The sequence below is a fragment of the Podarcis muralis genome, chromosome 5, assembly GCF_964188315.1.
Source record: "Podarcis muralis chromosome 5, rPodMur119.hap1.1, whole genome shotgun sequence".
Lineage (NCBI taxonomy): Eukaryota > Metazoa > Chordata > Lepidosauria > Squamata > Lacertidae > Podarcis > Podarcis muralis.
In genome coordinates, this window is record NC_135659.1 from 41,391,542 (window position 1) to 41,412,935 (window position 21,394).

Consider the following 21,394-nt stretch of genomic DNA (forward strand, 5'->3'; position numbering starts at 1 on the left):
CACTCGCCCTTATGACACAAAACCAAAGCCGCTTCCGAAAAGAGGCGCAGCTTAGAACGTGGCGAAAAAACAACCAACGAAACTTCAGTATTCCTGCTTGTTTTAAAGTTTCCAGCCTTAAAACCCCCAAACCTGAGATAGCGTGCAACTAGGAAAAATAACACAAGACTCGCCAGGCACCAACCATTTCAGTTTTAATGACGGGCGACGGGGTGGAAGATGGTATCCCCCGTCAATCCTCCTTCCACGCCTCCGCAGGTTCTTTTTGGACGCGGGTTCCCACAACCCCACAAACCTGGATCTCTTCCTCCCTCCGTCTTCCTTGTGGGCGGAGCAGGAGCCCGAAAGCCCGGCCAGGAATTCAAGAGGGAGGCTCCCAGCTTTGGGAAGTGGAATCACGGCTCTGCCCCCGCCCTTTGCCCCATCTGTTTCCCTGGAGCTGGGCGGAGGCGCGCCCTCCCTTCCCCTCGATGACTCGTCCCCTCCGCGAGGCGGGATGAGCCCGGATCCCAGCCCCTCCCCCCGCCCGCGAGAGATTTGGGGGCGAGCGGGACCACCCCTCCTCAGCCTCTCCTCCTCCCGTTTGCCTTGGCAGGGCCATATATACGCGACGAGAAGCGCACTCCCCCTTTTTTTCCTTGGAAAGGGAGGCCTTGCGCCGGCGGGCGGGGACGCGCAACGCCGTGTGGCTGCGCGGCGCTCCTGAGCATTACGGCGCCCATTCCTGGCTCCTTTGACTTGTTCTCCAGTGGCGGCGGCGGCGAGGGAAGCTGGAAGCGCTTTTGCTTTTGTCGATCCTGAGCAACCATGGCCGAGCGCCGCGCCTTCGCGCAGAAGATCAGCAGGTAAGGCGGGCGGCGCGCAGACCAAGCTGCAGGCCCCGCGGGCTTTGCTGCCGGAGGAGCTGCAACTTGGGTTCTGCCGGCGAAGCGCCAGGGGCCTAAGATGCCGCCTGTCTCCGCGCGCCTCTCCCCGAGGCAGCCTGCGGGTGGCCGGGGTGCGCTTGGGGCGGGGAAGGGCTCGCCCGGCGGGTGCTGCTGCTGCTGCGCGCTCCGGGCTGGCCCTGGTCCTGCCAGGAGTCACACCCTCTAGGTCCTCGGGTGCCCCGCGTTGCCCGGGGGCGGGGAGCATTGTGCGCTCGCGTGTTATCGCAAAGGGCGTTGCGCTCTCTGTGTGACCCCGATCTGCAGGCACCTTCTGTCTGCCGAGCACCCGACGGGTGGGCGGGGCGCCTGGTGGGGTTTCTCCTCGATCTGGCAGAAAAAGCGAACGAGGGTCGTCCCAGGGCTTTGCCATACTCTGGGTTCTGCGTCGGAGGGAGGTGGCTGCATTGTGTGATTGCGCCGTGCTTTGTGAGCCGCTTGCAAGTGCACGGGAGCAAACCCCAAGCATGCCGTTCGTTTATGCGCTGGCTTAAAAGCTGCCGTGCATGCATTGTCCTTTCCCCCCTCTTTATCTTTGCATTCGGCGACGATTGTGTGCAGGCCCCTTTTGTCATGCATTGTTCTCCGGATTCGTGTAGCAGGCTGGTGTATTTGACTCCCACTTGTCCTTATGCCTGTGAATTGTGTTTCTCAGAGTGTGGTTCTAAGCTGCCTACTGTGCTGTGATCTGGTGAGGTGCGCCACGGCTTTGCCTTTAAGGTTGTGATGTATGTGCCTGAGGGAGCTGGTGATGCGTGCATTATACACAAAGGGGAATCTGGGATGGGTTCTTGGTCATGTGCAGAACACACAATGATGTTTTCTTGTCTGCTATACAGCATGGTAAGCATCTCTCATTCCACGGAATAAGGTGGAGAGCAGTACTCAGGCCTGATGTTCAGGGGATGCAAAACCCTCTGAAATTCTTTGCTGTCTTTCAACTGTCAACCTGCCCCGGAATTGTAGTGTCCCTTTCCTTAAGTTCTTTCTTCACAGCAACTGGAAGGACTATAAATGTGTCAAGGTCTTGATTTCCTGCTAGCTTCCCTGCAAGGTGGTTAAGAGTTTGTATATTCTTCACTTTCTCTTTAACGAGGAAATACTTTCTATATATCTGAGGTGTCTGTTGGTACCATCTTAGTTATACTTAGTGAAGTCCAGTTTGCAAGTTAGATTATTAGTCCAAGGAAAGTGTTGCAATGAGCAGTATATTGGGGTGGGGATTTACAGTGGTACCTCGGGTTACATACGCTTCAGGTTACATACGTTTCAGGTTACACACTCTGCTAACCTAGAAATAGTGCTTCAGGTTAAGAACTTTGGTTCAGGATAACAACAGAAATCGGGCTCTGGCGGCGCGGCGGCAGCAGGAGGCCCCATTAGCTAAAGTGGTGCTTCAGGTTAAGAACAGTTTCAGGTTACTATGGACCTCCGGAACAAATTAAGTACTTAACCCGAGGTACCACTGTATATGGAGGGGACGCGGGTGGCACTGTGGGTAAAAGCCTCAGCGCCTAGGGCTTGCCGATCGAAAGGTCGGCGGTTCGAATCCCCGCGGCGGGGTGCGCTCCTGCTGCTCGGTCCCAGCGCCTGCCAACCTAGCAGTTCGAAAGCACCCCTAAGTGCAAGTAGATAAATAGGGACCGCTTGCCAGCGGGAAGGTAAACGGCGTTCCGTGTGCTGCGCTGGCCTGCCAGATGCAGCTTTGTCACGCTGGCCACGTGACCCGGAAGTGTCTCCGGACAGCGCTGGCCCCCGGCCTCTTGAGTGAGATGGGCGCACAACCCCAGAGTCTGTCAAGACTGGCCCGTATGGGCAGGGGTACCTTTACCTTTACCTTTACCACTGTATATGGAGTAGAGGAGCCACTGCCATATTCTGTATGCTGAAGTTCACTACTCCACCTATACACAGTGCTGCCTCAGTAACTTTAGAGCTGTTCCATCTGTGCTTCTTTGAACTACTGGCACACATTTACAGTGCATTCCTTTGCGGGAATTGTACTTTGAACAATTCTCAGAACCCTTAGCAGAGACGCTTCTTCCTTTTACAGAGGTACAATTCTCAGAGTTCCCTGTGTTAAATGAATAGAGCGCATGTGGCCTAGATTACAGCTGTAAATTGAGTAATGGGGAGATTTTAAGGATAATAGTCCTCCCTACATGCATGTATGTTTGGGTAGATGATGCTAATCTACATTACTGGCTTTCAGTTCATGACCAAGGAAGTAGTAATAATTCCAGATTAAAGGGTTATGATATTGTTCACTGCTCCCTTAGCTTTCCCCACCCTGCTAGATATTATTCAGGCACCCCCAAACCCGGCCCTCCAGCTGTTTTGGGACTACAACTCCCACCATCCCTAGCTAACAGAGCCAGTGGTCAGGGATGATGGGAATTGTAGTTACAGAACCGCTGGAGGGCCGAGTTTGGGGATGCCTGTTACATGTAGGACCAGTAACAAAATGTTGCAGAGTAAATTCTACTTGTTCCAGTTCACCATGCACTCTTCCAAAACATCTATTCCACCCCTTCGTCAGATATTCTGTGGCCACTGAGCATGCTCATTTCTCTTTGGGCTGCTTTTTTGGGGGGGGGAATGTTATCCCAATTTCCCCCCTAGACTTACTTTCTTTTACTAAATACTTCTGTATTCCTGCAGACTGTTAGGTTCCCCCGAGCATTTTTTATTATTATCTATCTCTTGTTTCTCATAGTCTTTGGGCTACAACACTCCCCAGCTGAGTTCCCTATTAGAGAGACAGATTGTGATAAAGGATTGGGGGCAGGATGCAATTAAGAAAACCTTCCTTCCTGGTGCATTTTGCCATGGGAGCAACTCTACAGTTAAGGCAAGTGAGTTCCATTTGAAATTAAATAGATTTCCACTTAGGCTCCCAAGCAACTTATTATTATTAATCTCTCTTCCTCACCTTCCCCAACAACTAGAAATAACTGTGTCTGAGAATCTGGGGATCACAGGTTGCAATTCTAAGCATGCATACCGAAGAGAAAGTCCCATTGAAATCAATTAATATGTTTGCAGTGATGCAACTTTATTTCACCCCTCACCAGGGGAATGAAAAGAATCTGTTTTGCTTATTAGAACACTGAGTGATTGATCAAGTGCTCTTGCTAACGCTCTTGACTACTTCTCTTAAGTAGTGGCTGCATCAGATTGACATTGGCCGGTTCAATTGTAGCTATTCAGAAGGCAGGAGCCAGAAGAATGTTACTTTCACCCCTTGTGAATGGCAAGCTCTGGCAGCAGTGACTGAATCTATTCATGGCAGAGGACCACTCCAAAGGAAAAATGGGGGGAGGGGGGGAGGAGAAGAAGAGTGTCAACCTTTCTTGTCCTTAACTTTGTTTATAGGGAAAGGGAAAATACTAGAAGAGACCAGAAGTGACAAACTGTCTGTATTTGATCCCTGTGTATTCCTTATTTTTTTTGCAACAGCAGCAAGAAGAGAAATATATTCAGGTATATCCATAAGAAGTGGTGATGTATCAGCAGGGAGAAGGCCCTACAACCAATTTTGGAATTTATTTTTATGCATTTAATTTTTTTTATTTATGAATTGCTTCCCATGAAAACACCCTGAAGTGTTTAATAATTAAAATACATCAATACATAGTAAAGACATATACAGTATAAAGCATTTTCAAATCCAATTCAGATGCAGACTGGGAAAAGAACTTCTTTATAGAAGGCTTGCTGAAAAAGAAAGGTTTTCAGTAGGCCCTAATAGGAGGGTGCTGCGCTAAAAGCCTGATTCCTCCAACGTACAGATTTCTGTCCCAACACTGAATCCCCCTCTTACATATGGTGCCTTAAAACATCTTTGAGACTCCTGGTGAAAACTGTTTATTCAAGTTTTTTTGTTTTTGTTTTAAAAACAATCATTTAGAAGCCATGGAAAGTTTTCATTGTTCTTGAAATATTGATATCTCAGAAGTTGAAATTTTAAGTCTTAGGCCCCATGCAAGCCATTTATAGCCTCTGGTTTTCTTCACGCTGTGAACAGCTGCTCATGTTGTACGATTAAACCATTCCACAAAATACTTAGATATTCTCGGTAGTAAAGCCTTTCTGTCACGTTGTCTTTCTTGGTTCTTATGGAAAGTAGCAAAATTCACAATGATTTTTAGCGGTGGTAAGGATTCACTGCAGTCTGCAACTGGTTATGTGTTGGCTCGGTACAAAGCCTGAATTGCTTTTCTTTTTGGCCGCTTGCTCAGCTGATGTTACCAAAAGGAGTGCTTTATTACATTTCTTTTTTACTTCTTAAGAGCTACTTTTCACATAACTTTTTAAAAACTTGGTCATACTTTTGAAAGCCACATCTGTGCCTGCGGATATATGGAAAATGTAATTTGGAAAACGCTAGGTAAGAAATCCAAAGGTCTTATGGGTGTCTTTAGCTCAGTTGGGGTGACTTTGAGCAAAACTGAGGAATGGGGGAAGGTATTTTGGCAAAAATATTGCTGGTGCAGATTGGGCCAACATTGTCAGAGCTTTTCACAAGAAACAGCTTATAGTTGGGTGCTATAGAATAGGAATGATGAGGAGTGTAGTCTGTAACATGTGGAGGGCACTGTTGGCTGTCCCTGAAAAACAATATACAGTGGTACCTTGGTTCCCAAACTTAATCTGTTCCGGAAGTCCATTCCAAAACTGAAGTGTTCCAAAACCAAGCTGCGCTTTCCCATAGAAAGTAATGCAAAATGGATTAATCCGTTCCAAACTTTTAAAAACAACCCATAAAACAGCAATTTAACATGAATTTTACTATCTAATGAGACCACTGATCCATCAAATGAAAACAATAATGTACTACAGTCACACAGTCAATCAGTAGCTGAACTGGGTTCCAAATAGTCACAAAACAAAACAACCCGCAATGAACCCCCCCCCCCCCAAAGCACAAAATAAATAGTAAAAACAAACAGACCTCAGCATAACATTCAAAACTGTGCACATTCGGCTTCTGAAAAATGTTCACGAACAGGGACACTTACTTCTGGGTTTGCAGTGTTTGGGTTCCAAGTTGTTTGAGTACCAAGGTACCACTGTAATCATAATTTTAAACGTAGTGCACATACTTGAATTATGCATATAAGGACAATAGGGGTGTCTTTTAAACACTTTTCATTTTTAAAAATACTGAAAGTCTGCAGTTGCTGACTTTCAAAAGCAGTTTCCAAAATTTACATTTGGTCTTTTTTGGTCTGGACTTTTCATATACTGTCAATGAACCTTTGTTTCAGAAAAAAACCCTCTCTGCATATAATGATCTCATTGAATCACAAATGTGGTAGAATATTTGGTTAATTATTTTTCTCCTTTGTGACAGTCTTTGAAAACTAATTCCATATCCTTTGGTAACATAAACAGTTCCATCCTTTGATAATATTAGAAGCTACGTTTTTTCTTGGTGGAGGATTGTGGTTGCATCCTGGTAACAATTTGTAGACAAATTCCAGAGGCTTTATTTCCCCCCCCTGCTGCCAGTGAATTCCTAGAAATGAATATATGCATCCCACAAGAAAAGGTTACACATGTTCCATTAATAGACTCAAAGTGCTTTTAAGGCAAATCATCTCTTCTTATGGCTGTAAAGTTAACTCATTCAGGAGTTGCCCACCTTTTTGGGCCAGTGGGCACATTTTGAATTTTGAGAGAGTGCTAAGGGTACCAGTCACAAAATACCTGCTGCTGGGATGGGGAGTGGTTGTGGCCCAACATGAAATCGCTGCTGTGAGGGGCATGACATAACACAAAATGAGAGAAAAAGCCACTTATTTTGCTGACTTCCTTGAACTGCAAAAATGAGAGGAGGTCTCAACCAAATGCGTAGCTAGTGAGCTCTCTTTTCGTCTGAAGCCTAGTTTAGTATATGAGCAGGAATGGGGAACCAACAGCCCTCCAGATGTTGTTGGACCACAACTTCCATTATCTCTGACCATTGGTGATGCTGGCTGGGGCTGTTGGGCATTGTAGTTCAACACCTGGAGACTGAAGTTTCTCCATCTTACCTAAAGGAATAATACAGAAGAATTGGCCACCACCTTTCTTCACTGCTTAATACATGGAATTTCAGTTTACAGCCAGGCTTTATTAAAGAAAAGGAGGTCTGCCTGTGAACAAGATCTAACATATGATAGGGAGAGTTGGATGAACCAAAATCTACTCCTTATAGTTACTAAATACGATGCTGTTGCAGACAGTTTTATTCAGGGGGCGAAGGAAACATCTGCCCTCCCTATGAGGACACAGCAATAAAGAACACAAGAAGGTCCCTTGTGTCCCATGTTAGTCATCATCCTGTTTTCCCACAGATCAGATGTCTCCAGGAAGCTCGCATATAGGGTGTGAAGACAACAGTCTTCCCTGCTCTTGTGTCTGTACCCCATCTTTGAAACCTGGAAGTTCTTCTTGGTTACTGTGGGGAAATAGCCACTGATAGGTCCATAATAATAACAACCCTGAACTCCTGTATAGCTCTTTCAAGTGTTCAGAGTGCTTCTCAAAGATGCAGTCATAATCCACACAACAACCAGTGATGGGGGGACCTATGGCCCTCCAGATGTTGAACTCTAACTCCAGTCAGCCACCATCTGCACAGTCAGGGATTTGTCAAATCCTGTTTTAAACCCATCTGAGTTTAAGAGCTTTAGGGACATCCTGTAACAATGAATTTTACACATTTAAATATGCTTTTAGTGAAATATTGCTCCTGTTTGTCAGTCCTGCATCTCCTGCCAATTTCAATGGATAACCGTGAGTTCTTGTGTTATGAACATACTTCTTACTCTGAACAGTTTATCTCCTGTACTCACTCATGTCTATTCTCTTTCTGGCAAACAATTACCTCCATTGTTGGCCTAGCATTTCTTTTACATTGCTGGCTTCTTTGATGATCCCGGTGATGAAGGTGTTGTCAATTTCATGCTTTAAAGGCTTTTAAAGCCTCCTCTCAAACATCTGATGGACTCTGAAGAGGCTATCAGACTCTGGCAGTCTGTATGCTGATTATTAAGATTTAAAGCAGCGATGGTTTGGAGAGGCAGTGCAAGAATTTATGGACCCGTGTCACTTGGTGACTAATCCTTCGTAGGTCTTGTTTCTGCATAGGGCTTTGCGTAGTCAGACATTTTCTGAGTGAGGGCTTTGGGTCAAACTATAGAAGAAGGGCAAGTTTGCAGTGCATATATTTATTTCATGAACAAGAGGGTAATCCTTGCCTTCTTGTTATTAATGAAAGGTAACACTTTAGCATTCAGAAGTAAATTACTTTCTGAATCATGAGGTAAAGTGAAAATGTGTAAAGAACAATCCACTCCACCTCCGCCACGTCAGTTTGGGAGGAGGTTTGGATTAGGCAGAGGTGTCCCTCATCCCAGCTCTCTTAGCTGGCCTTCTGTTGTCCACTAAATGTGAGTGTGGGAGCCAATGGAAAGCCCTGAAAATGCGACATTTAGAGACGGGGTAGAGTTAAGCCAGTCTTGCTACCATTGTAATAGCACTGGGGATCAGGGCTCATCCTGCCTTCCAGCCACCATGAACAGATGTGACAGTGGTTCCAACTCTTTCCAAAGCCCTTCCATCAGGAAAAGGGAGTTAGGATTTCTCTCACCATATTGCTTGTTGCTCCTTGGAAGCTTCAGAAGTGGGAAGGTCTATAGGACAAGAATGGGCTGGGCTCTCCGGTTGCTACTCTGATTGTTTTAAAACAAACAGAAACTGAACCAAAGAAAAACTGGCTGCACTGTCATTTAATATGATTCAAGACCCTGATAAATTTAAATGAATATAGCAGAACATTTCTGTTCCCCATCTGTTTTCCCTCTCTAATTTCTTCCATATTATCTTCTTGGTATAAAGTGAGTTTTTGGGGGTTGAAACAGATTCATGTAGTTCAGCTGATAATCTAAAACTTTTAAAGAATAAATTAACAAAATAAATAAATAATGGAAATTGACTTGCATACATACAATCTAATACATGCATAGGCTACATGGCAATGTATCATGGATGGAGCCCTGATGCTCTGAAAATATTGGCATTTTTAAAATGCAGTGTCCTATCATATTTGAGTAAAATTACCTTTTCATTCTAGAACTGTGGCAGCTGAAGTCCGGAAGCAGATTTCAGGACAATATGGTGGATCACCGCAGCTTCTCAAGAACCTTAATATTGGAGGCAGCATTTCCCATCATACAACTGTAAGTAATTTTTTATATTCATAAGAAAGATGAACTGGTGCAGAACACAAACTGCTTTAATCTGGCTTTCCTATACGTAAGAGCAAGCATGCTTGCTGGTTTCTAGATTGCACTCTTAGCTATGGATGCTGAATGTGTGGATACCCAAATCTATCTTCAAGTGTGAAGCGCATGTCCAAGAAAACCCGAGGGCATACCCTTTTGCAATACTTGGAATTGGCAAGGAGGTTTGGCCCTTTTCTGAGTGCCTTAAAGAAGCGTATCTGTACCCAGTTTCTAAATTTCGTCTTCAGAGGTGGTGGGCATGTCTAGGAAACAAATGTGCCTGGATGTATTATTAATTACACAAAGGAGATTGGGATGTGTGAGTTCTTGTGTCAGATTTCGTGTATGTAGCGTCCCTGGGAACAGCAGCATAACTAGGGTGAGCAATATGGATTTTTGCCCAGATGCAGCTACTTGCAGTAGGGTGTGGGATTTGCTGGGCTACAGACTTGGATACTGTCCAGAATACAAAACTGGCCAGGTAAAGCTCTCTTTTAAGAGATACATATAAAGGGTTGCATTCAAGAGTTCCTTCTGCATATTCAAGACAGCTGGGGTAGCTCAGTCGGTAGAGCACGAGTCTTTAATCTCTGGGTCATTGGCTTGAGGCCCAGGCTGGGCAAAATATCTCTGCATTGGACTTGACCCTCGTGGTCCCTTCCAACTCTGCAAAGTCTAAGATTCTAAGGCATCTCCCCTGTATTCTGGCATTTCCCTCCTCCTGCTGCTGCAGCCAAAATTCTGCTGCAGCCGAATTTTGGAGAGCTGCAAGGACTGCAGTGGTAAGAAGTAGCAGGTAAAATCCTGTTGGACTTCCTCTCTCTTAATTCTGGATGCTTCCCTTCCTTAGTTAAGTGTTGCTATATTTTTGTGGCTACAAACTTAGGGATGTATCCAGCATCACATGAGCGGAGTTCTGCTTGCACAATGAGACTTCTCTTTCATAAGCTTTCCCAGAGTGCACCGAAATCTGTTCTAGAGGGTTTCCTGGCCCTCTATAGCAAATCTTGAGGATGCGCTGGGAGCTGCAGAGGAGAGAAGGGAAAAGCTGCTTTGCACAATTGGAAGTATGTGAGCCACAACACTGAATCCCTTATCAATCCCCATGCATGACATCAGTCTCTTCTAAAGCCCTGAAAGATTACTGATTATTTAAGATATTGGAAACAACTTTTGATTGTGTAATTATCCCTACACAAATTTCACAATAGGTACATGTTTCTTGGATATTATTAATCTAAAAAGATTAAAAACAAGCAGCTGATTCTTCAAGATGTTCCGAACTAACTTTAGATTAAACAGGATTGGCTGTGAGGAAGAGTTGGAGATGTATTTTAAAAATTAAAAATAGCTGCATATTCAAGAGAGTGTTGCTAGTTTCCAGAATGGGAGCACTGTTGGTTTGCTGCCTCACTTCCTCAGAAAATTAACAGAAGGTGATAGCTAATGTACCCCTGACATTTCTTGTTGAGATATTCAGCAATGAATATTAAGGTAGAGCCAAGGAAGATTTAGGAGAATGGAAAACAGTGTTGTTAAACTCATCCCAAGCTGTTATAGGTTGTAGTTCACGTATTGAATACTCCCACTTACAAGTATTCCCAATGAACGAGGTGGCAGCAATGCAGCATAAGGGTTATGCATTGCAGCCCGTTGCCTCCCCACACTGAGTACCTTTAATTATTGGCAATTGTGTTGTGTATTCACGCTCAGTTCGTGCAATCTATGACAGGGCAGTAACTCTAATGAATTATCTGACTATGCAGTGATACGCTAGACTGCAAATCACCTGACAGGTAATGTAAAAGTCATGTTGAAATTAAATAAAAGGTAGTGCATTTGTTAAATCTTGTTTCATTTAAATATGAAAAGGTCAACGACTCTTACTCTTTCCTTTCATTTCTGAGACATTTCTTTGAACGTTTGCCATTGCCCAATGGGGCACTAGAATTAGAGCAAGATTTATCAAGAGGGCTGGTGAGAATTCATTCTGCCATCTTGTGGCACCGTCTAGAAAAAGTATCCGTGCTCTCCTTTCTATACACCTCCACCAGCTATACTAATAGAGAAAGGAACAGTTGACTGGATGAGAGAGACTTTGAGACCCAGTTAAGTCTGCAAGACAGATAGCGATCACATCCCTAGGCATTTCTGCATCAAGCGCAACCTGTGGAGATGCAAGCATTGCTGATTGGTCATTAATTAATTAAATAACAAAGGCACTTATCAGGACTAGATCTTTCAGCACTGATGTAAAATATTCTTTTGCATTCAGCTTAGACACATCTGTATAAGATAGTTCCAGTTTAAATGCACTACTAAATGCAAATAGGCTTCTTATGAACACACTCTTGGCGGCCATCTCTGTAAAATTGCCATTCAAAACACTGCTGAAAGATAGGATGCAGCCAATCTGCATATTTAATCTTTGCTGATTAGTTATATATTCAATGTGTGTGTGTGTGTGTGCATTGCATACAAGCAGGTCGGTTAATTTCACCTTTAGGCAAGCATCCTCATTCCTGAGCTACCAGAGAAAAATAGGAGGCATATTTTCTTTTCTTCTTCGTACTAAGTTTCCTTCCAGCTCCTAGAACAGGTTTTTCCCTCCGCGGCTGTCTCCCTCTGTGCCTTGCTTGACATTTTATTTTCAGAAGGAAAAAAAAGCCTCAGAATTTTGGAATTGTGACAGCCTTTTCTCATCAGCCGAGTTCTTCAACCATTTTAAATTGCCAAGAAACTAGCACTGTTAAACCTAAAGGCACGAAATTATGAGTTGGCTGCTCAGAATAAAAATTAAAGTGCTTTGATAACACACTGAATTGGAGTCTTCTAGACCTCAATCAAGGGATGCGGGTGGCGCTGTGGGTAAAACCTCAGTGCCTATGGTATGATCATATGGTTGGCGGTTCAAATCCCCGCAACGGGGTGAGCTCCCGTCGTTCGGTTCCAGCTCCTGCCCACCTAGCAGTTCGAAAGCACTCTTAAGTGCAAGTAGATAAATAGGGACCGCTTTATAGCGGGAAGGTAAACAGCGTTTCCGTGTGCTGCGCTGGTGCTGGGTCGCCAGCTGCAGCTTCGTCACGCTGGCCACGTGACCCGGAAGTGTCTTCGGACGGTGCCGGCTCACGGCCTCTAGAGCGAAATGAGCACGCAACCCTAGAGTCGGACACGACTGGCCCGTACGGGCAGGGGTACCTTTACCTTTACCTAGACCTCAATCAATACTTCCATGGCTTGTTTGGTTGGCAAACTCCTGCTAAATGTGCAGTCCAGAGAATGATGACTGGTTACATTTTTCTTCCATGCTGCCTTCCAAAGGGCTCAATCATGTGAGATAGTGACTGACTCAGAGTCAACTAGTGTGTGTCATGGATATGCAGGAATGCAACCCTGATCTTCCTCTCCATTGAGGTTCAACACTGTATGTCGACCTTCCCAACCTGGACTTTAATTCAGCTGAACCCCATCCATCATGACAAGCGGCCAGGGGAGATGGGAATTGCTGTTTTTTAACAATGTGGAGGGCATCAGGTTGGAGAAGCCTGATCTGTCACATGCCTAAGTCTAATGCTGTCATCCTTCCAGAAATACCTATGGAGACCTGGAGGAGGAATTTCAACAGTCCCCAAGTGAAAAGTTACTAGCATTATTGCCTTGTGGTTAATAGTGGCTGTGCGGTTTTTAGTTTTGTGATGGTCTTTGGCTCATTGATGTGTTTTGTTTTTTCTTACGTTGCATTGCTTGGGTTGTTTAATGCTGAATTTACTGAACAGGTAGTGACCATTTCATGTGTGGGTTCTGTTCCTGCCCCCATGCATATTGGTGGAGCATGTCTAAGCACTCCCATTAACCTCTCTTTCATGTCCAAAAGGACCTGTGTGTTAGCAATCACACATCAATTGGACATGCCTGAAATGGTCCCTGCCTGTATTTTGATCTGTATGTTGCCTAAGGTAATTTTTTAATGAAGTGATTAATAAATAAAATTACAAATTATACTTGTCTTGTTTCTCAGTCCTACTGTTTGAGTGCAGGCAAGGCCAGAGTCTCAGTAGAAAAACTCAGATGCCCTTATTTCTCTAGGGAGAATGGAATTTAGCACATGAGAATCTATGCCTTTAAGAAAAACAAATCCAGTTAAAAAGCGAGAATTCTGGCAGGGAAAATGGATGTTCATCAACTGAAATTTACCATATTCCCCGCTGTCATTTTGTTTTCTTAGAAAAAGCCTGCAGTAAAAGGTGTTCTTAGCATCATTTACCAAAGCATCAGGAAATCCCACCACACCCAGGAACATTCTTCTGTATATTAACAGCGGTTATTAATGTTTTTTCTTGTGTGTTAATCCCCACAGCCCCACTGTAGTGTGGTTCTTATAAGTTACCAGTTTCCTTTCTTCACAGTAACTCCTATGAGTTTACCAGGGAGAGCTTCAAAGGCTACACCTTTTCCCATTTGGAAGCAGCTGAATATCTTACATTTATCAGTGTTATGCGGATAATATAGGCACAAGTGTCTTTCAAGCCTTGGCTACATGGCCACTTAAGTAAACACCTGAAATTTGATTTGCCTTCCTGTAAATGTATGAGTAGCCAGCAGCTGTAGGGTTAAATTTACTGCCTGTCTTCGCTGCTTAAGAACTTTATCTGTCTTTGAATATAGTAGAGCAGACTTTGATCTTCTTCATCTAATGCCTTAGATTTCCCCCCTCCCTCCTTTGCTTGGTAGTACAAATGCTGTCTTGGTGATTGAGCCAAGTAGGTCAAGCACCCATTGTTGTTATTTCTCTTTGACTGGCATGTTTGCTATTGTTCTTTAATAGAGAACGAAACATGATTTCAGGGGTTTGAAAGCCACTGATAAATAGAAAGATTTCCACTCCCAAATTTTGTTCTTTTTCTGTGTCAGCACAGGTCCCTTGTATGGGTGAAACACACTTAGGTGCTTTCACAATTAGCTGTTTAATCCTTGGCATTTCAAATTCAAAGGATTTCTGGTTGCAGAACTAGAAAATACTTTTTCCTGGCACCTTTAGAGAGCTGTTGCCAATCACCATAGGATTAGACTAGAATAGTCGCATAACCCAACTCCGTATAGCAGGGGTAGGCAACCCAAGGCCCAATCACCTTCTCAATCTGGCCCGCAGACGGTCCGGGAATCAGCGTGTTTTTACATGAGTAGAATGTGTCCTTTTATTTAAAATGCATCTCTGGGTTATTTGTGGGGCATAGGAATGCGTTCATTTCCCCCTCTCCCCAAATATAGTCCGGCCCACCACATGGTCTGAGGGACAGTGGACCGGCCCACGGTGAAAAAGGCTGCTGACCCCTGCTGTATAGGGTAGTTCCTTATGCTCATACATACTGTTTGATGATACTTGCATTTTCAGTAAGAGTTTGTTATTAGATATTGGAGATTTTGTGATATGTGCAAATTCCATCAAAGATAACGCACCGTAGACGTCACCATACAGGACTTTTGTAATAGTAATTTGGAAACTTGGAAAGCTGCAGGGCAGTTAAAACATACTTTAAGAAAACACTCAGTTTGATTTAAATCTCAGTTGTGAATAAGGTATAAATTAAAAAAGTAAGGACAGATTGTTTTTAAAAAATAAATATTTTATTTTTTAAAAAAGCTTGGTTTAGAATGAATTCCCCCCCCCCTCGATTTTTTTTGGCACAGATTCCAGTGTTTTGTGAATGCCCCTTTTTGCTACAATGCATTAGTAATGATCACACAGAATAAAAGCCACTGAAAATAGAATGCAGGTTGGAGCATTTGAGATGCTCACAGAACAAAAGGCTCTTAGACCTGTTCTTTTGATTCACTTGCAGCACGTTTGGTTCCGCCTTGACAAAATAGCTTGTGCATCAAACCCCAAGACACTTTAAAAATGAAACGGCACTAGGAAATACAACAGTGTTGTATGGATGGAATAACAGATAGACATGCTTAGCTAACACATTGCTCATGTTGTAGCAGATGATACGGCAGAGATGCAGGTAGGAGAGCAAATGGAAACAAGTGTTGGCTGGCCGAAGGAAGCACTAAAATACTGCAAAATACTGTGTTTGACATCCAGGGAAGGACAAAGTCGATAGGAAGCAGAGTTTTATTTTTGAGCTAGTAAGGGGACATAACAGTGAAGAATAACAGAGCCTTAAAGACAAAACGCTTGAGCGTCCTTGTAACAGTCCAGTTATAAACATTTGAGACAGGGTTTTATAATGCAAGCACTGACAACCTTAACTCTACCTGTGCACGCTTCCCAACGGAGCCGGGTGAAGGATAATAGTTTATATAAACTCAATCTATCAAGCTGGTATCTTACTTTAGTTAAGGGCTGTGTGCACATTTATATAGATATAATATATGTATATCTTTAGGATGGCAGTTTCCTTATAAGAGGTGTGAACCGCTGAAGAAGGCAGAATGTTTATTGCAATTACTGGAATATGCCAAAGGTAGTTATGATGAGTGGCTCTTTGTTCTGGTGCTGCAGATGGAGCCCCTTCCCAGTTATTTTAATACAGCTGTAGAAAAACACACAGAGCCAATCTGGTGTGCCTGCACAGCCCTGAAGTTGTTGCTCCCCTGTCCACATCCACATAAGCTGTAGTGACTGGTGTTGGTGGGGTGGCTCCACAGCTCTGCCGCACCACACCAGCCACTGGTGACCATTGCCTAATACATGTGTGGGGAAAATAAGTTGGAATCAGTTGTCAGTTAAAGTTCAGCATGATCTTAGCTGTCAACATGACCTCCAGTGCTAGGCTATTGCACAGTTATACCTGATAGGTGTCCCTCTTCAACCCCGATGCATGTCTCCTCTGAAATAAGTCCTATTTAGTGTCTTAAGACTTGCTCTCAGGTAAGCAAGTGTAGGATTTCAGCCTTAGGAGCTTAGCAGATTTCCAAACTTAATGGCCGTTGCTTCTCTATTTTGTAATTCTTGCACAGCTTGTTTACCTTGTGGTGACTGTACCTTGACTAGTTGATTTTACTGTTGCATTCATAAATGCAACAGTACAACGAGGACAACTTGAAGGAGTTCCAACTACTCCAGTTTCTCCCTAGGGATGTTATATAGAAATACTTTGACATTTAAACCAGGCTTTTCAAGAAAGGAGAACTAAGCTTTCAAGGCAATTTAAATTCATTTTTGCCCTGTTCTTTGCAGTACAGTGGTACCTTGGCTGTCAAATTTAATCTGTTCTGGGAGTCCGTTTGACTCCTGGAACCATTCGAAAACCAAGGCGCAGCTTCCGATTGGCTGCAGGAGCTTCTCAGTTGGAAGCCGCGTCGGATGTTCAGCTTCCAAAAAAGTTCGCAAACCGGAACACTTACTTCTGGGTTTGCGGCGTTCAGGAGCCAAGCCATTCAACAACCAAGGTACCACTGTACAGAGTGTGTACTGAGATTCAAACGGATAGAGCCACAGAAGGCTTTATGGTATATGTATTCTTACAGAGTGTGCCTTAACGGTTTTCCCAATTGTATGCTGGCAGGGTGGTACCTTGTCTCCTGTAGTTTCTGAAAGTTTTGTTGAGTTAGATGTTTAGCCAGCGACACAAAGCATACTTAATAGTATTGCAGGAAGTTAATGCACCAAACAAATAACAATTGTTTGAAATATCCCTATAAAGAGCAACATGTATAAAATAAAATGTTACTTGCAGAAATAATAAACTATTTTCCATAGCAAGAATCATAATGTTGTCAAAACTTATATCCTATCTGAAACAATATTTGGTAGAGATAAATAATGTTCGCTGTGCTCACTGATGATAATAAACACCAGAAGTGGTTAGACGTTAATGATGCTATAACTATTCTCCAAAGTCCATTGACAGAATGTTAACAAAAATAGGGTGTGGTTGGAATCGCATAACAAGAGAATGACTAATGTCAAAGATTGAAACAGAAGAAAAAATATTTAAGAGGAATTGTTGACCAAAACTCATTATCTGAGGTCATGTTCATGTGACCTCTGGGTGTGTAGTAGCTACAAAAGAAAATATTTTAAAATAGAGGTATTCTGTCTCTTGGTGAGGCTGGTAGGGTTGCATGCATCTGCTGCGATGTTCAAAAGCCAACTTTTGGCATACTTTCATAAATGCATATTTTTGATGGTATCCTAAGAGCTGGATTTTCTGATGTATGACAGCGGATGCACTGTTGATTGTAAAATGACATAGGTGAGCATGTGCCAGATTTTTTTGTAGAAGGAAATGTTGGTATGAATAGGCCCTGCAACTGAAACAGGAAGAATCTAACTCATAGAATCAATTTAACTTTCTTCTTCTTATATTGCTTGCCTTGGAGCATTGTTGCCTGTTACACGTTAGTCCTGTTTCTCTGCTTTTATATGGGCTTTCAATTTTTACAGTGAAAATAATGATACCTTCACCAATGTTCCTTTGAAAAAGCACTTGAAAGCTTGACTGGCACAATAGCCCATGTCCTGATATGGCTTATTGAGGAAAGGTCATAACATTGTTTTCTTAATAGGAGCTGGCAACCTGTTCATCAGGAGGGCGGTGCCAACAAATCCCTTATAGCCAGAAAGGAGATAGGTTGACCTTCCAAAGCTTGCTTTCTCCGCCTCTCCACCATAAAAAGCCAGAGTTTAAAATAATGCGTTTGTCTTTCATCTGCCAATAAGCTGACACAAACTAGTTCCTCTTCATAACCAAGAATTTATGTTTTGCCTGTTTACTCAGGTGTTAGGCAGTATTTCTGACTGCACAGATGGCGAGGCTAATGTTGGCTTCTGGGTTTGACATTTATGTTTGTTTACATCTTCATGCTATAATAGTCAACTGAAGAGGTCTAGGGACAAAAATGTGAATGCCTTACCTGATTCTGGATGCTGATGAGCTCCTGTACCTGTTGTTGACATCAGTTCTCATTATGAAGTTCCTGGAATGTGTTGGCAGTTTTACTTCCATTTCATAAAAGGAAAGACATTACTTGAATAAGGACGTTTGTGAACACTCTGCACCTAAAATAGAAACATTGTTATTTTAACTCTTATTGTTCTAACATTATTGCTCTAATCATGTCTACCTTGGCTCCCAGTACTTTCTTTCCACAGACTGTTCTAGCCTTTTTAAGCCATACTCTCTTTCCCTATAAGCAAATCAAAAATTTAATGTGTGCATTTGCCTTGGAATATGGCTGGCCCATATTTAGTCATGTATCACCCAGTGGCCTGTGCTGAACTATTTTATATACTGTGTCCTCTCCAGATGTTTTGACCTACAATTTCCACCAGTGGCCAGTGCCATACTGGCTGGTGAGGGTGGGGTAATGGAAGTTGTAGTTGAAAACATCTAGAGGGTACCAGATCAGATCAGGGAAGTCTGTACAATGTCATGAGAACATGTGCATTGTAGTGTATAAAGTATTGATTGCCCTTGGAGAATCTCTCAGCCAGCAGTGGTGGGAGGGGCTGCATTGCTTACATGACCTCCTGTCACTGCCATTGGTCTGGCATATCAGGAGCATGAAGGGGAGAGCTTGGCATGATGCAAATACACTAGCAGGAGCTCTGGATTGGCTCTGCTGGTGCGTTTTCACTCCACCAGCCTTGCTGCCTCCTCACCCCTTGCCCTTGTCTTCCCAGTACGCTGCAAGAATGGCAGTGCTGGGAGGTCAGGTAAGAAGCTGAGCAAGCCTCTATTGCTCTCTGCCTATCATTCTTCACCTACTATATTTTGTTGTAAAATAAGGCACCCTATATATGGTAGTTTTCTTGGCAGGAATTGATTCAAATTGATGGAGAAATAATAAATACAGTTGCCCCACGATCACCGTGACGCACGATGATAATTTATACTTTATTTTGTGAAGGATGACGGTGTGCTGGGAGGGGCAGCCAGTCTATAATTAGAATTTTCCTCTTTTAGTGAAGATGAGGATTAGGGAAAAAAAACTAATACAGCACATTCCCTGCCCACATCAGTTTGTACTCAGTTTAAAAGTTTGTCTCATTTATTTTCTTCCCTGTCTGTGTAGCTGATTATCTCTGTGTTTCTTTCACGTACAGTTTAACACTTAGGTCTTCGTAGGGTTGTAGGGCACTGTTTTGCTTTGCAGCACCACAGCGGCACACCAAATTTGTGCTTTCCCTCCAGCTTTCTTAAACGGCAGAACCTAGCAATTTAGAGGGCTGGGATGCTGCTGATTATGGTGATCACATGTTGTGGAGAGAGAGGGAGGGTGTTCCTGTTGGGAACAATGTTTTTGCATGGGAAAAGAGAGGGAGACCATTTCAGATGTTGAAATCACATGGTGAATTTGGGGAAAGGCAACAGAATCTATCCCACAGGAAATTTATGTCACCATATTACCAGTTCAGAATGAATATATCCATTCAGTGTTTCTGGGAGGCAGGGCAAATGTGTTTCACTTCAGGCACATCAGCAGCTTACTCTCTAGTCTCAAATGGCCAAGAATTGGTACCTAAAAGTATTTTTAGCATTCTAATCTTTGGCATGATTGAACCGGAGATACTGTATTTGCAGAACTCCTGACCTTCTGACCTCTCTCCTTATGGGAGTGCAACTATTGCCTCTATTCTTCTCTCTTTAAAGTGTTGCACTGAAGCTGCACCTATAAAGTGTTTGTCTGTCTCAAAGCTCTTAGAGACCAGTGCTCTGCTTATTTGAGAATGTGGTCACACAAAATCTTGATTCATGTAAGCAAATGCAGAGGCCGCGTTTTGACATCGTGCTGAACTATAGCTTGACAGAATGTGAATTGGAGCTAGGCAGGCGTTGAGTTCATGCTCCCTGCCATCCCATTCCCATTGACAAACTGTGCCTACTGGTTTGTGTGGTATGGTTTGTGTGAAACAAGCCAACTTGAATTGTCTGTTTGGAGCAAAAAAAAAATGGAAGCTTCCAAGCTGCTCCTTGCAGCCGTGCCAGAGCAATATGGTTTAGCACGACATTCAAACACAGTTGCAGATTGGGATATCAAACCTAGGACCAAATCCTCTTGACCTAGGACCAAATCCTGACTTTCTAAGGGGCAACCAAGCTTTATGTATTGTTTGGTCAGCCATCCCTTCTTAACTTAAGGTGATTCTCTTCAGAATTCCAGCTTCATATGAAGAGTATTGCGATTTCCCATATTCACTGCTTGACCTTGACTGGGAGGTCTATATTGTTTATACTGTTTATGTGTGTATTAGGCTTTGTAGGGTTTATTTTGAAATCTTCAGCCACCCAATAACTAGCCTATCAATCTGAACCATTTTGCTTGAGCACCTTTCCCCCTTTCTTTTGCAAAAAGCTAGTTTACTAATTCAGTCTTAACTTTGCAGCCCTGTATGAGAAGGAAGGTCAGATCAAAGGCTTTGCTTTGCATTTGGAATTGATTTTGAAAGTAATGGAGGTGCTGCCTTGGAGGCTTTGCTAAATGCTGACATAGCAGCTAAGTCAGTACTCAGGTTTTCATGACTTGGTGATGCCTAAGGGTGGAAATGTCTCTCTCCTGAGTCACCTTGATGATTTTTGCTTAGGCTTGTAGTATAATGGAAAGCGACACAGCCCCAGAAATAAAAGTATAAGACCAATGCATTTGTAGCACTCATTTGCTAGAATTGGACTGAGTGTAGCATTGTTTTGTTTCAAGAAAACGAAAGACTCAGAATAAGAAGGCATTTATATTTGATCTACTTCTGTAATACTGTACTTCCATAGAGTTTGTTTTGGAACAGAATGTAGGGTTTGGGTCAGCAGAACCTGGGCATGTGCAACATAAGAAGATGCCTTATAAAGAATCAGACCATCGGTCCATCAGACTTAGTAATGTTTACTCTGACTGGCAGCTGCACTCTAGCATTTCAAGTGGAGGTCTTTCCCAGATGGGGATTGAGCCTGGGACCTTGTGCATTCAAAAAGCATGTGCTCTGCCCCTGAGCCACAGCCTTTCCTGTGAACAGAATTTGTTTAATTCACTTCTGTGAAACCCTTCAGTAGAAATATTCTCAGGGAGCCTCACATACTTCACAAAAGTGAAGGATTAAAGCAACAATGAAGCTAAAAAGGTTAATGCAGTGAATAAAACAAACAATAGTAAAAAACTAAAACAAACAATCACTGTTTAGATTTATGAGTAGGTGGCAGTCAAATCTCCCTAGGAAGACTATTCCATTGAGGAGGTGATGCAAGTTCCTATCCC

The 21,394-nt window shown here is 43.3% G+C and overlaps 1 protein-coding gene across 7 annotated transcripts in view; it reads left to right on the forward strand.

The window, feature by feature from the left end:
* Positions 1-463: 463 nt before the first annotated feature.
* The window catches only part of DOCK7 (dedicator of cytokinesis 7), a 108,644-nt gene continuing 87,713 nt past the window's right edge, over positions 464-21,394 (forward strand). For 3 of the 7 annotated variants that reach the window (XM_077928660.1, XM_077928662.1, XM_077928666.1), the window contains exons 1-2: positions 464-845; positions 9,046-9,151. In XM_077928660.1, the coding sequence (XP_077784786.1) occupies positions 808-845; positions 9,046-9,151 (144 nt within the window). In that variant the 5' untranslated portion in view covers positions 464-807. The remainder of the gene's footprint in view (positions 846-9,045; positions 9,152-21,394) is intronic. The other 4 variants (XM_077928661.1, XM_077928663.1, XM_077928664.1 and 1 more) reach the window with 3 other exon arrangements.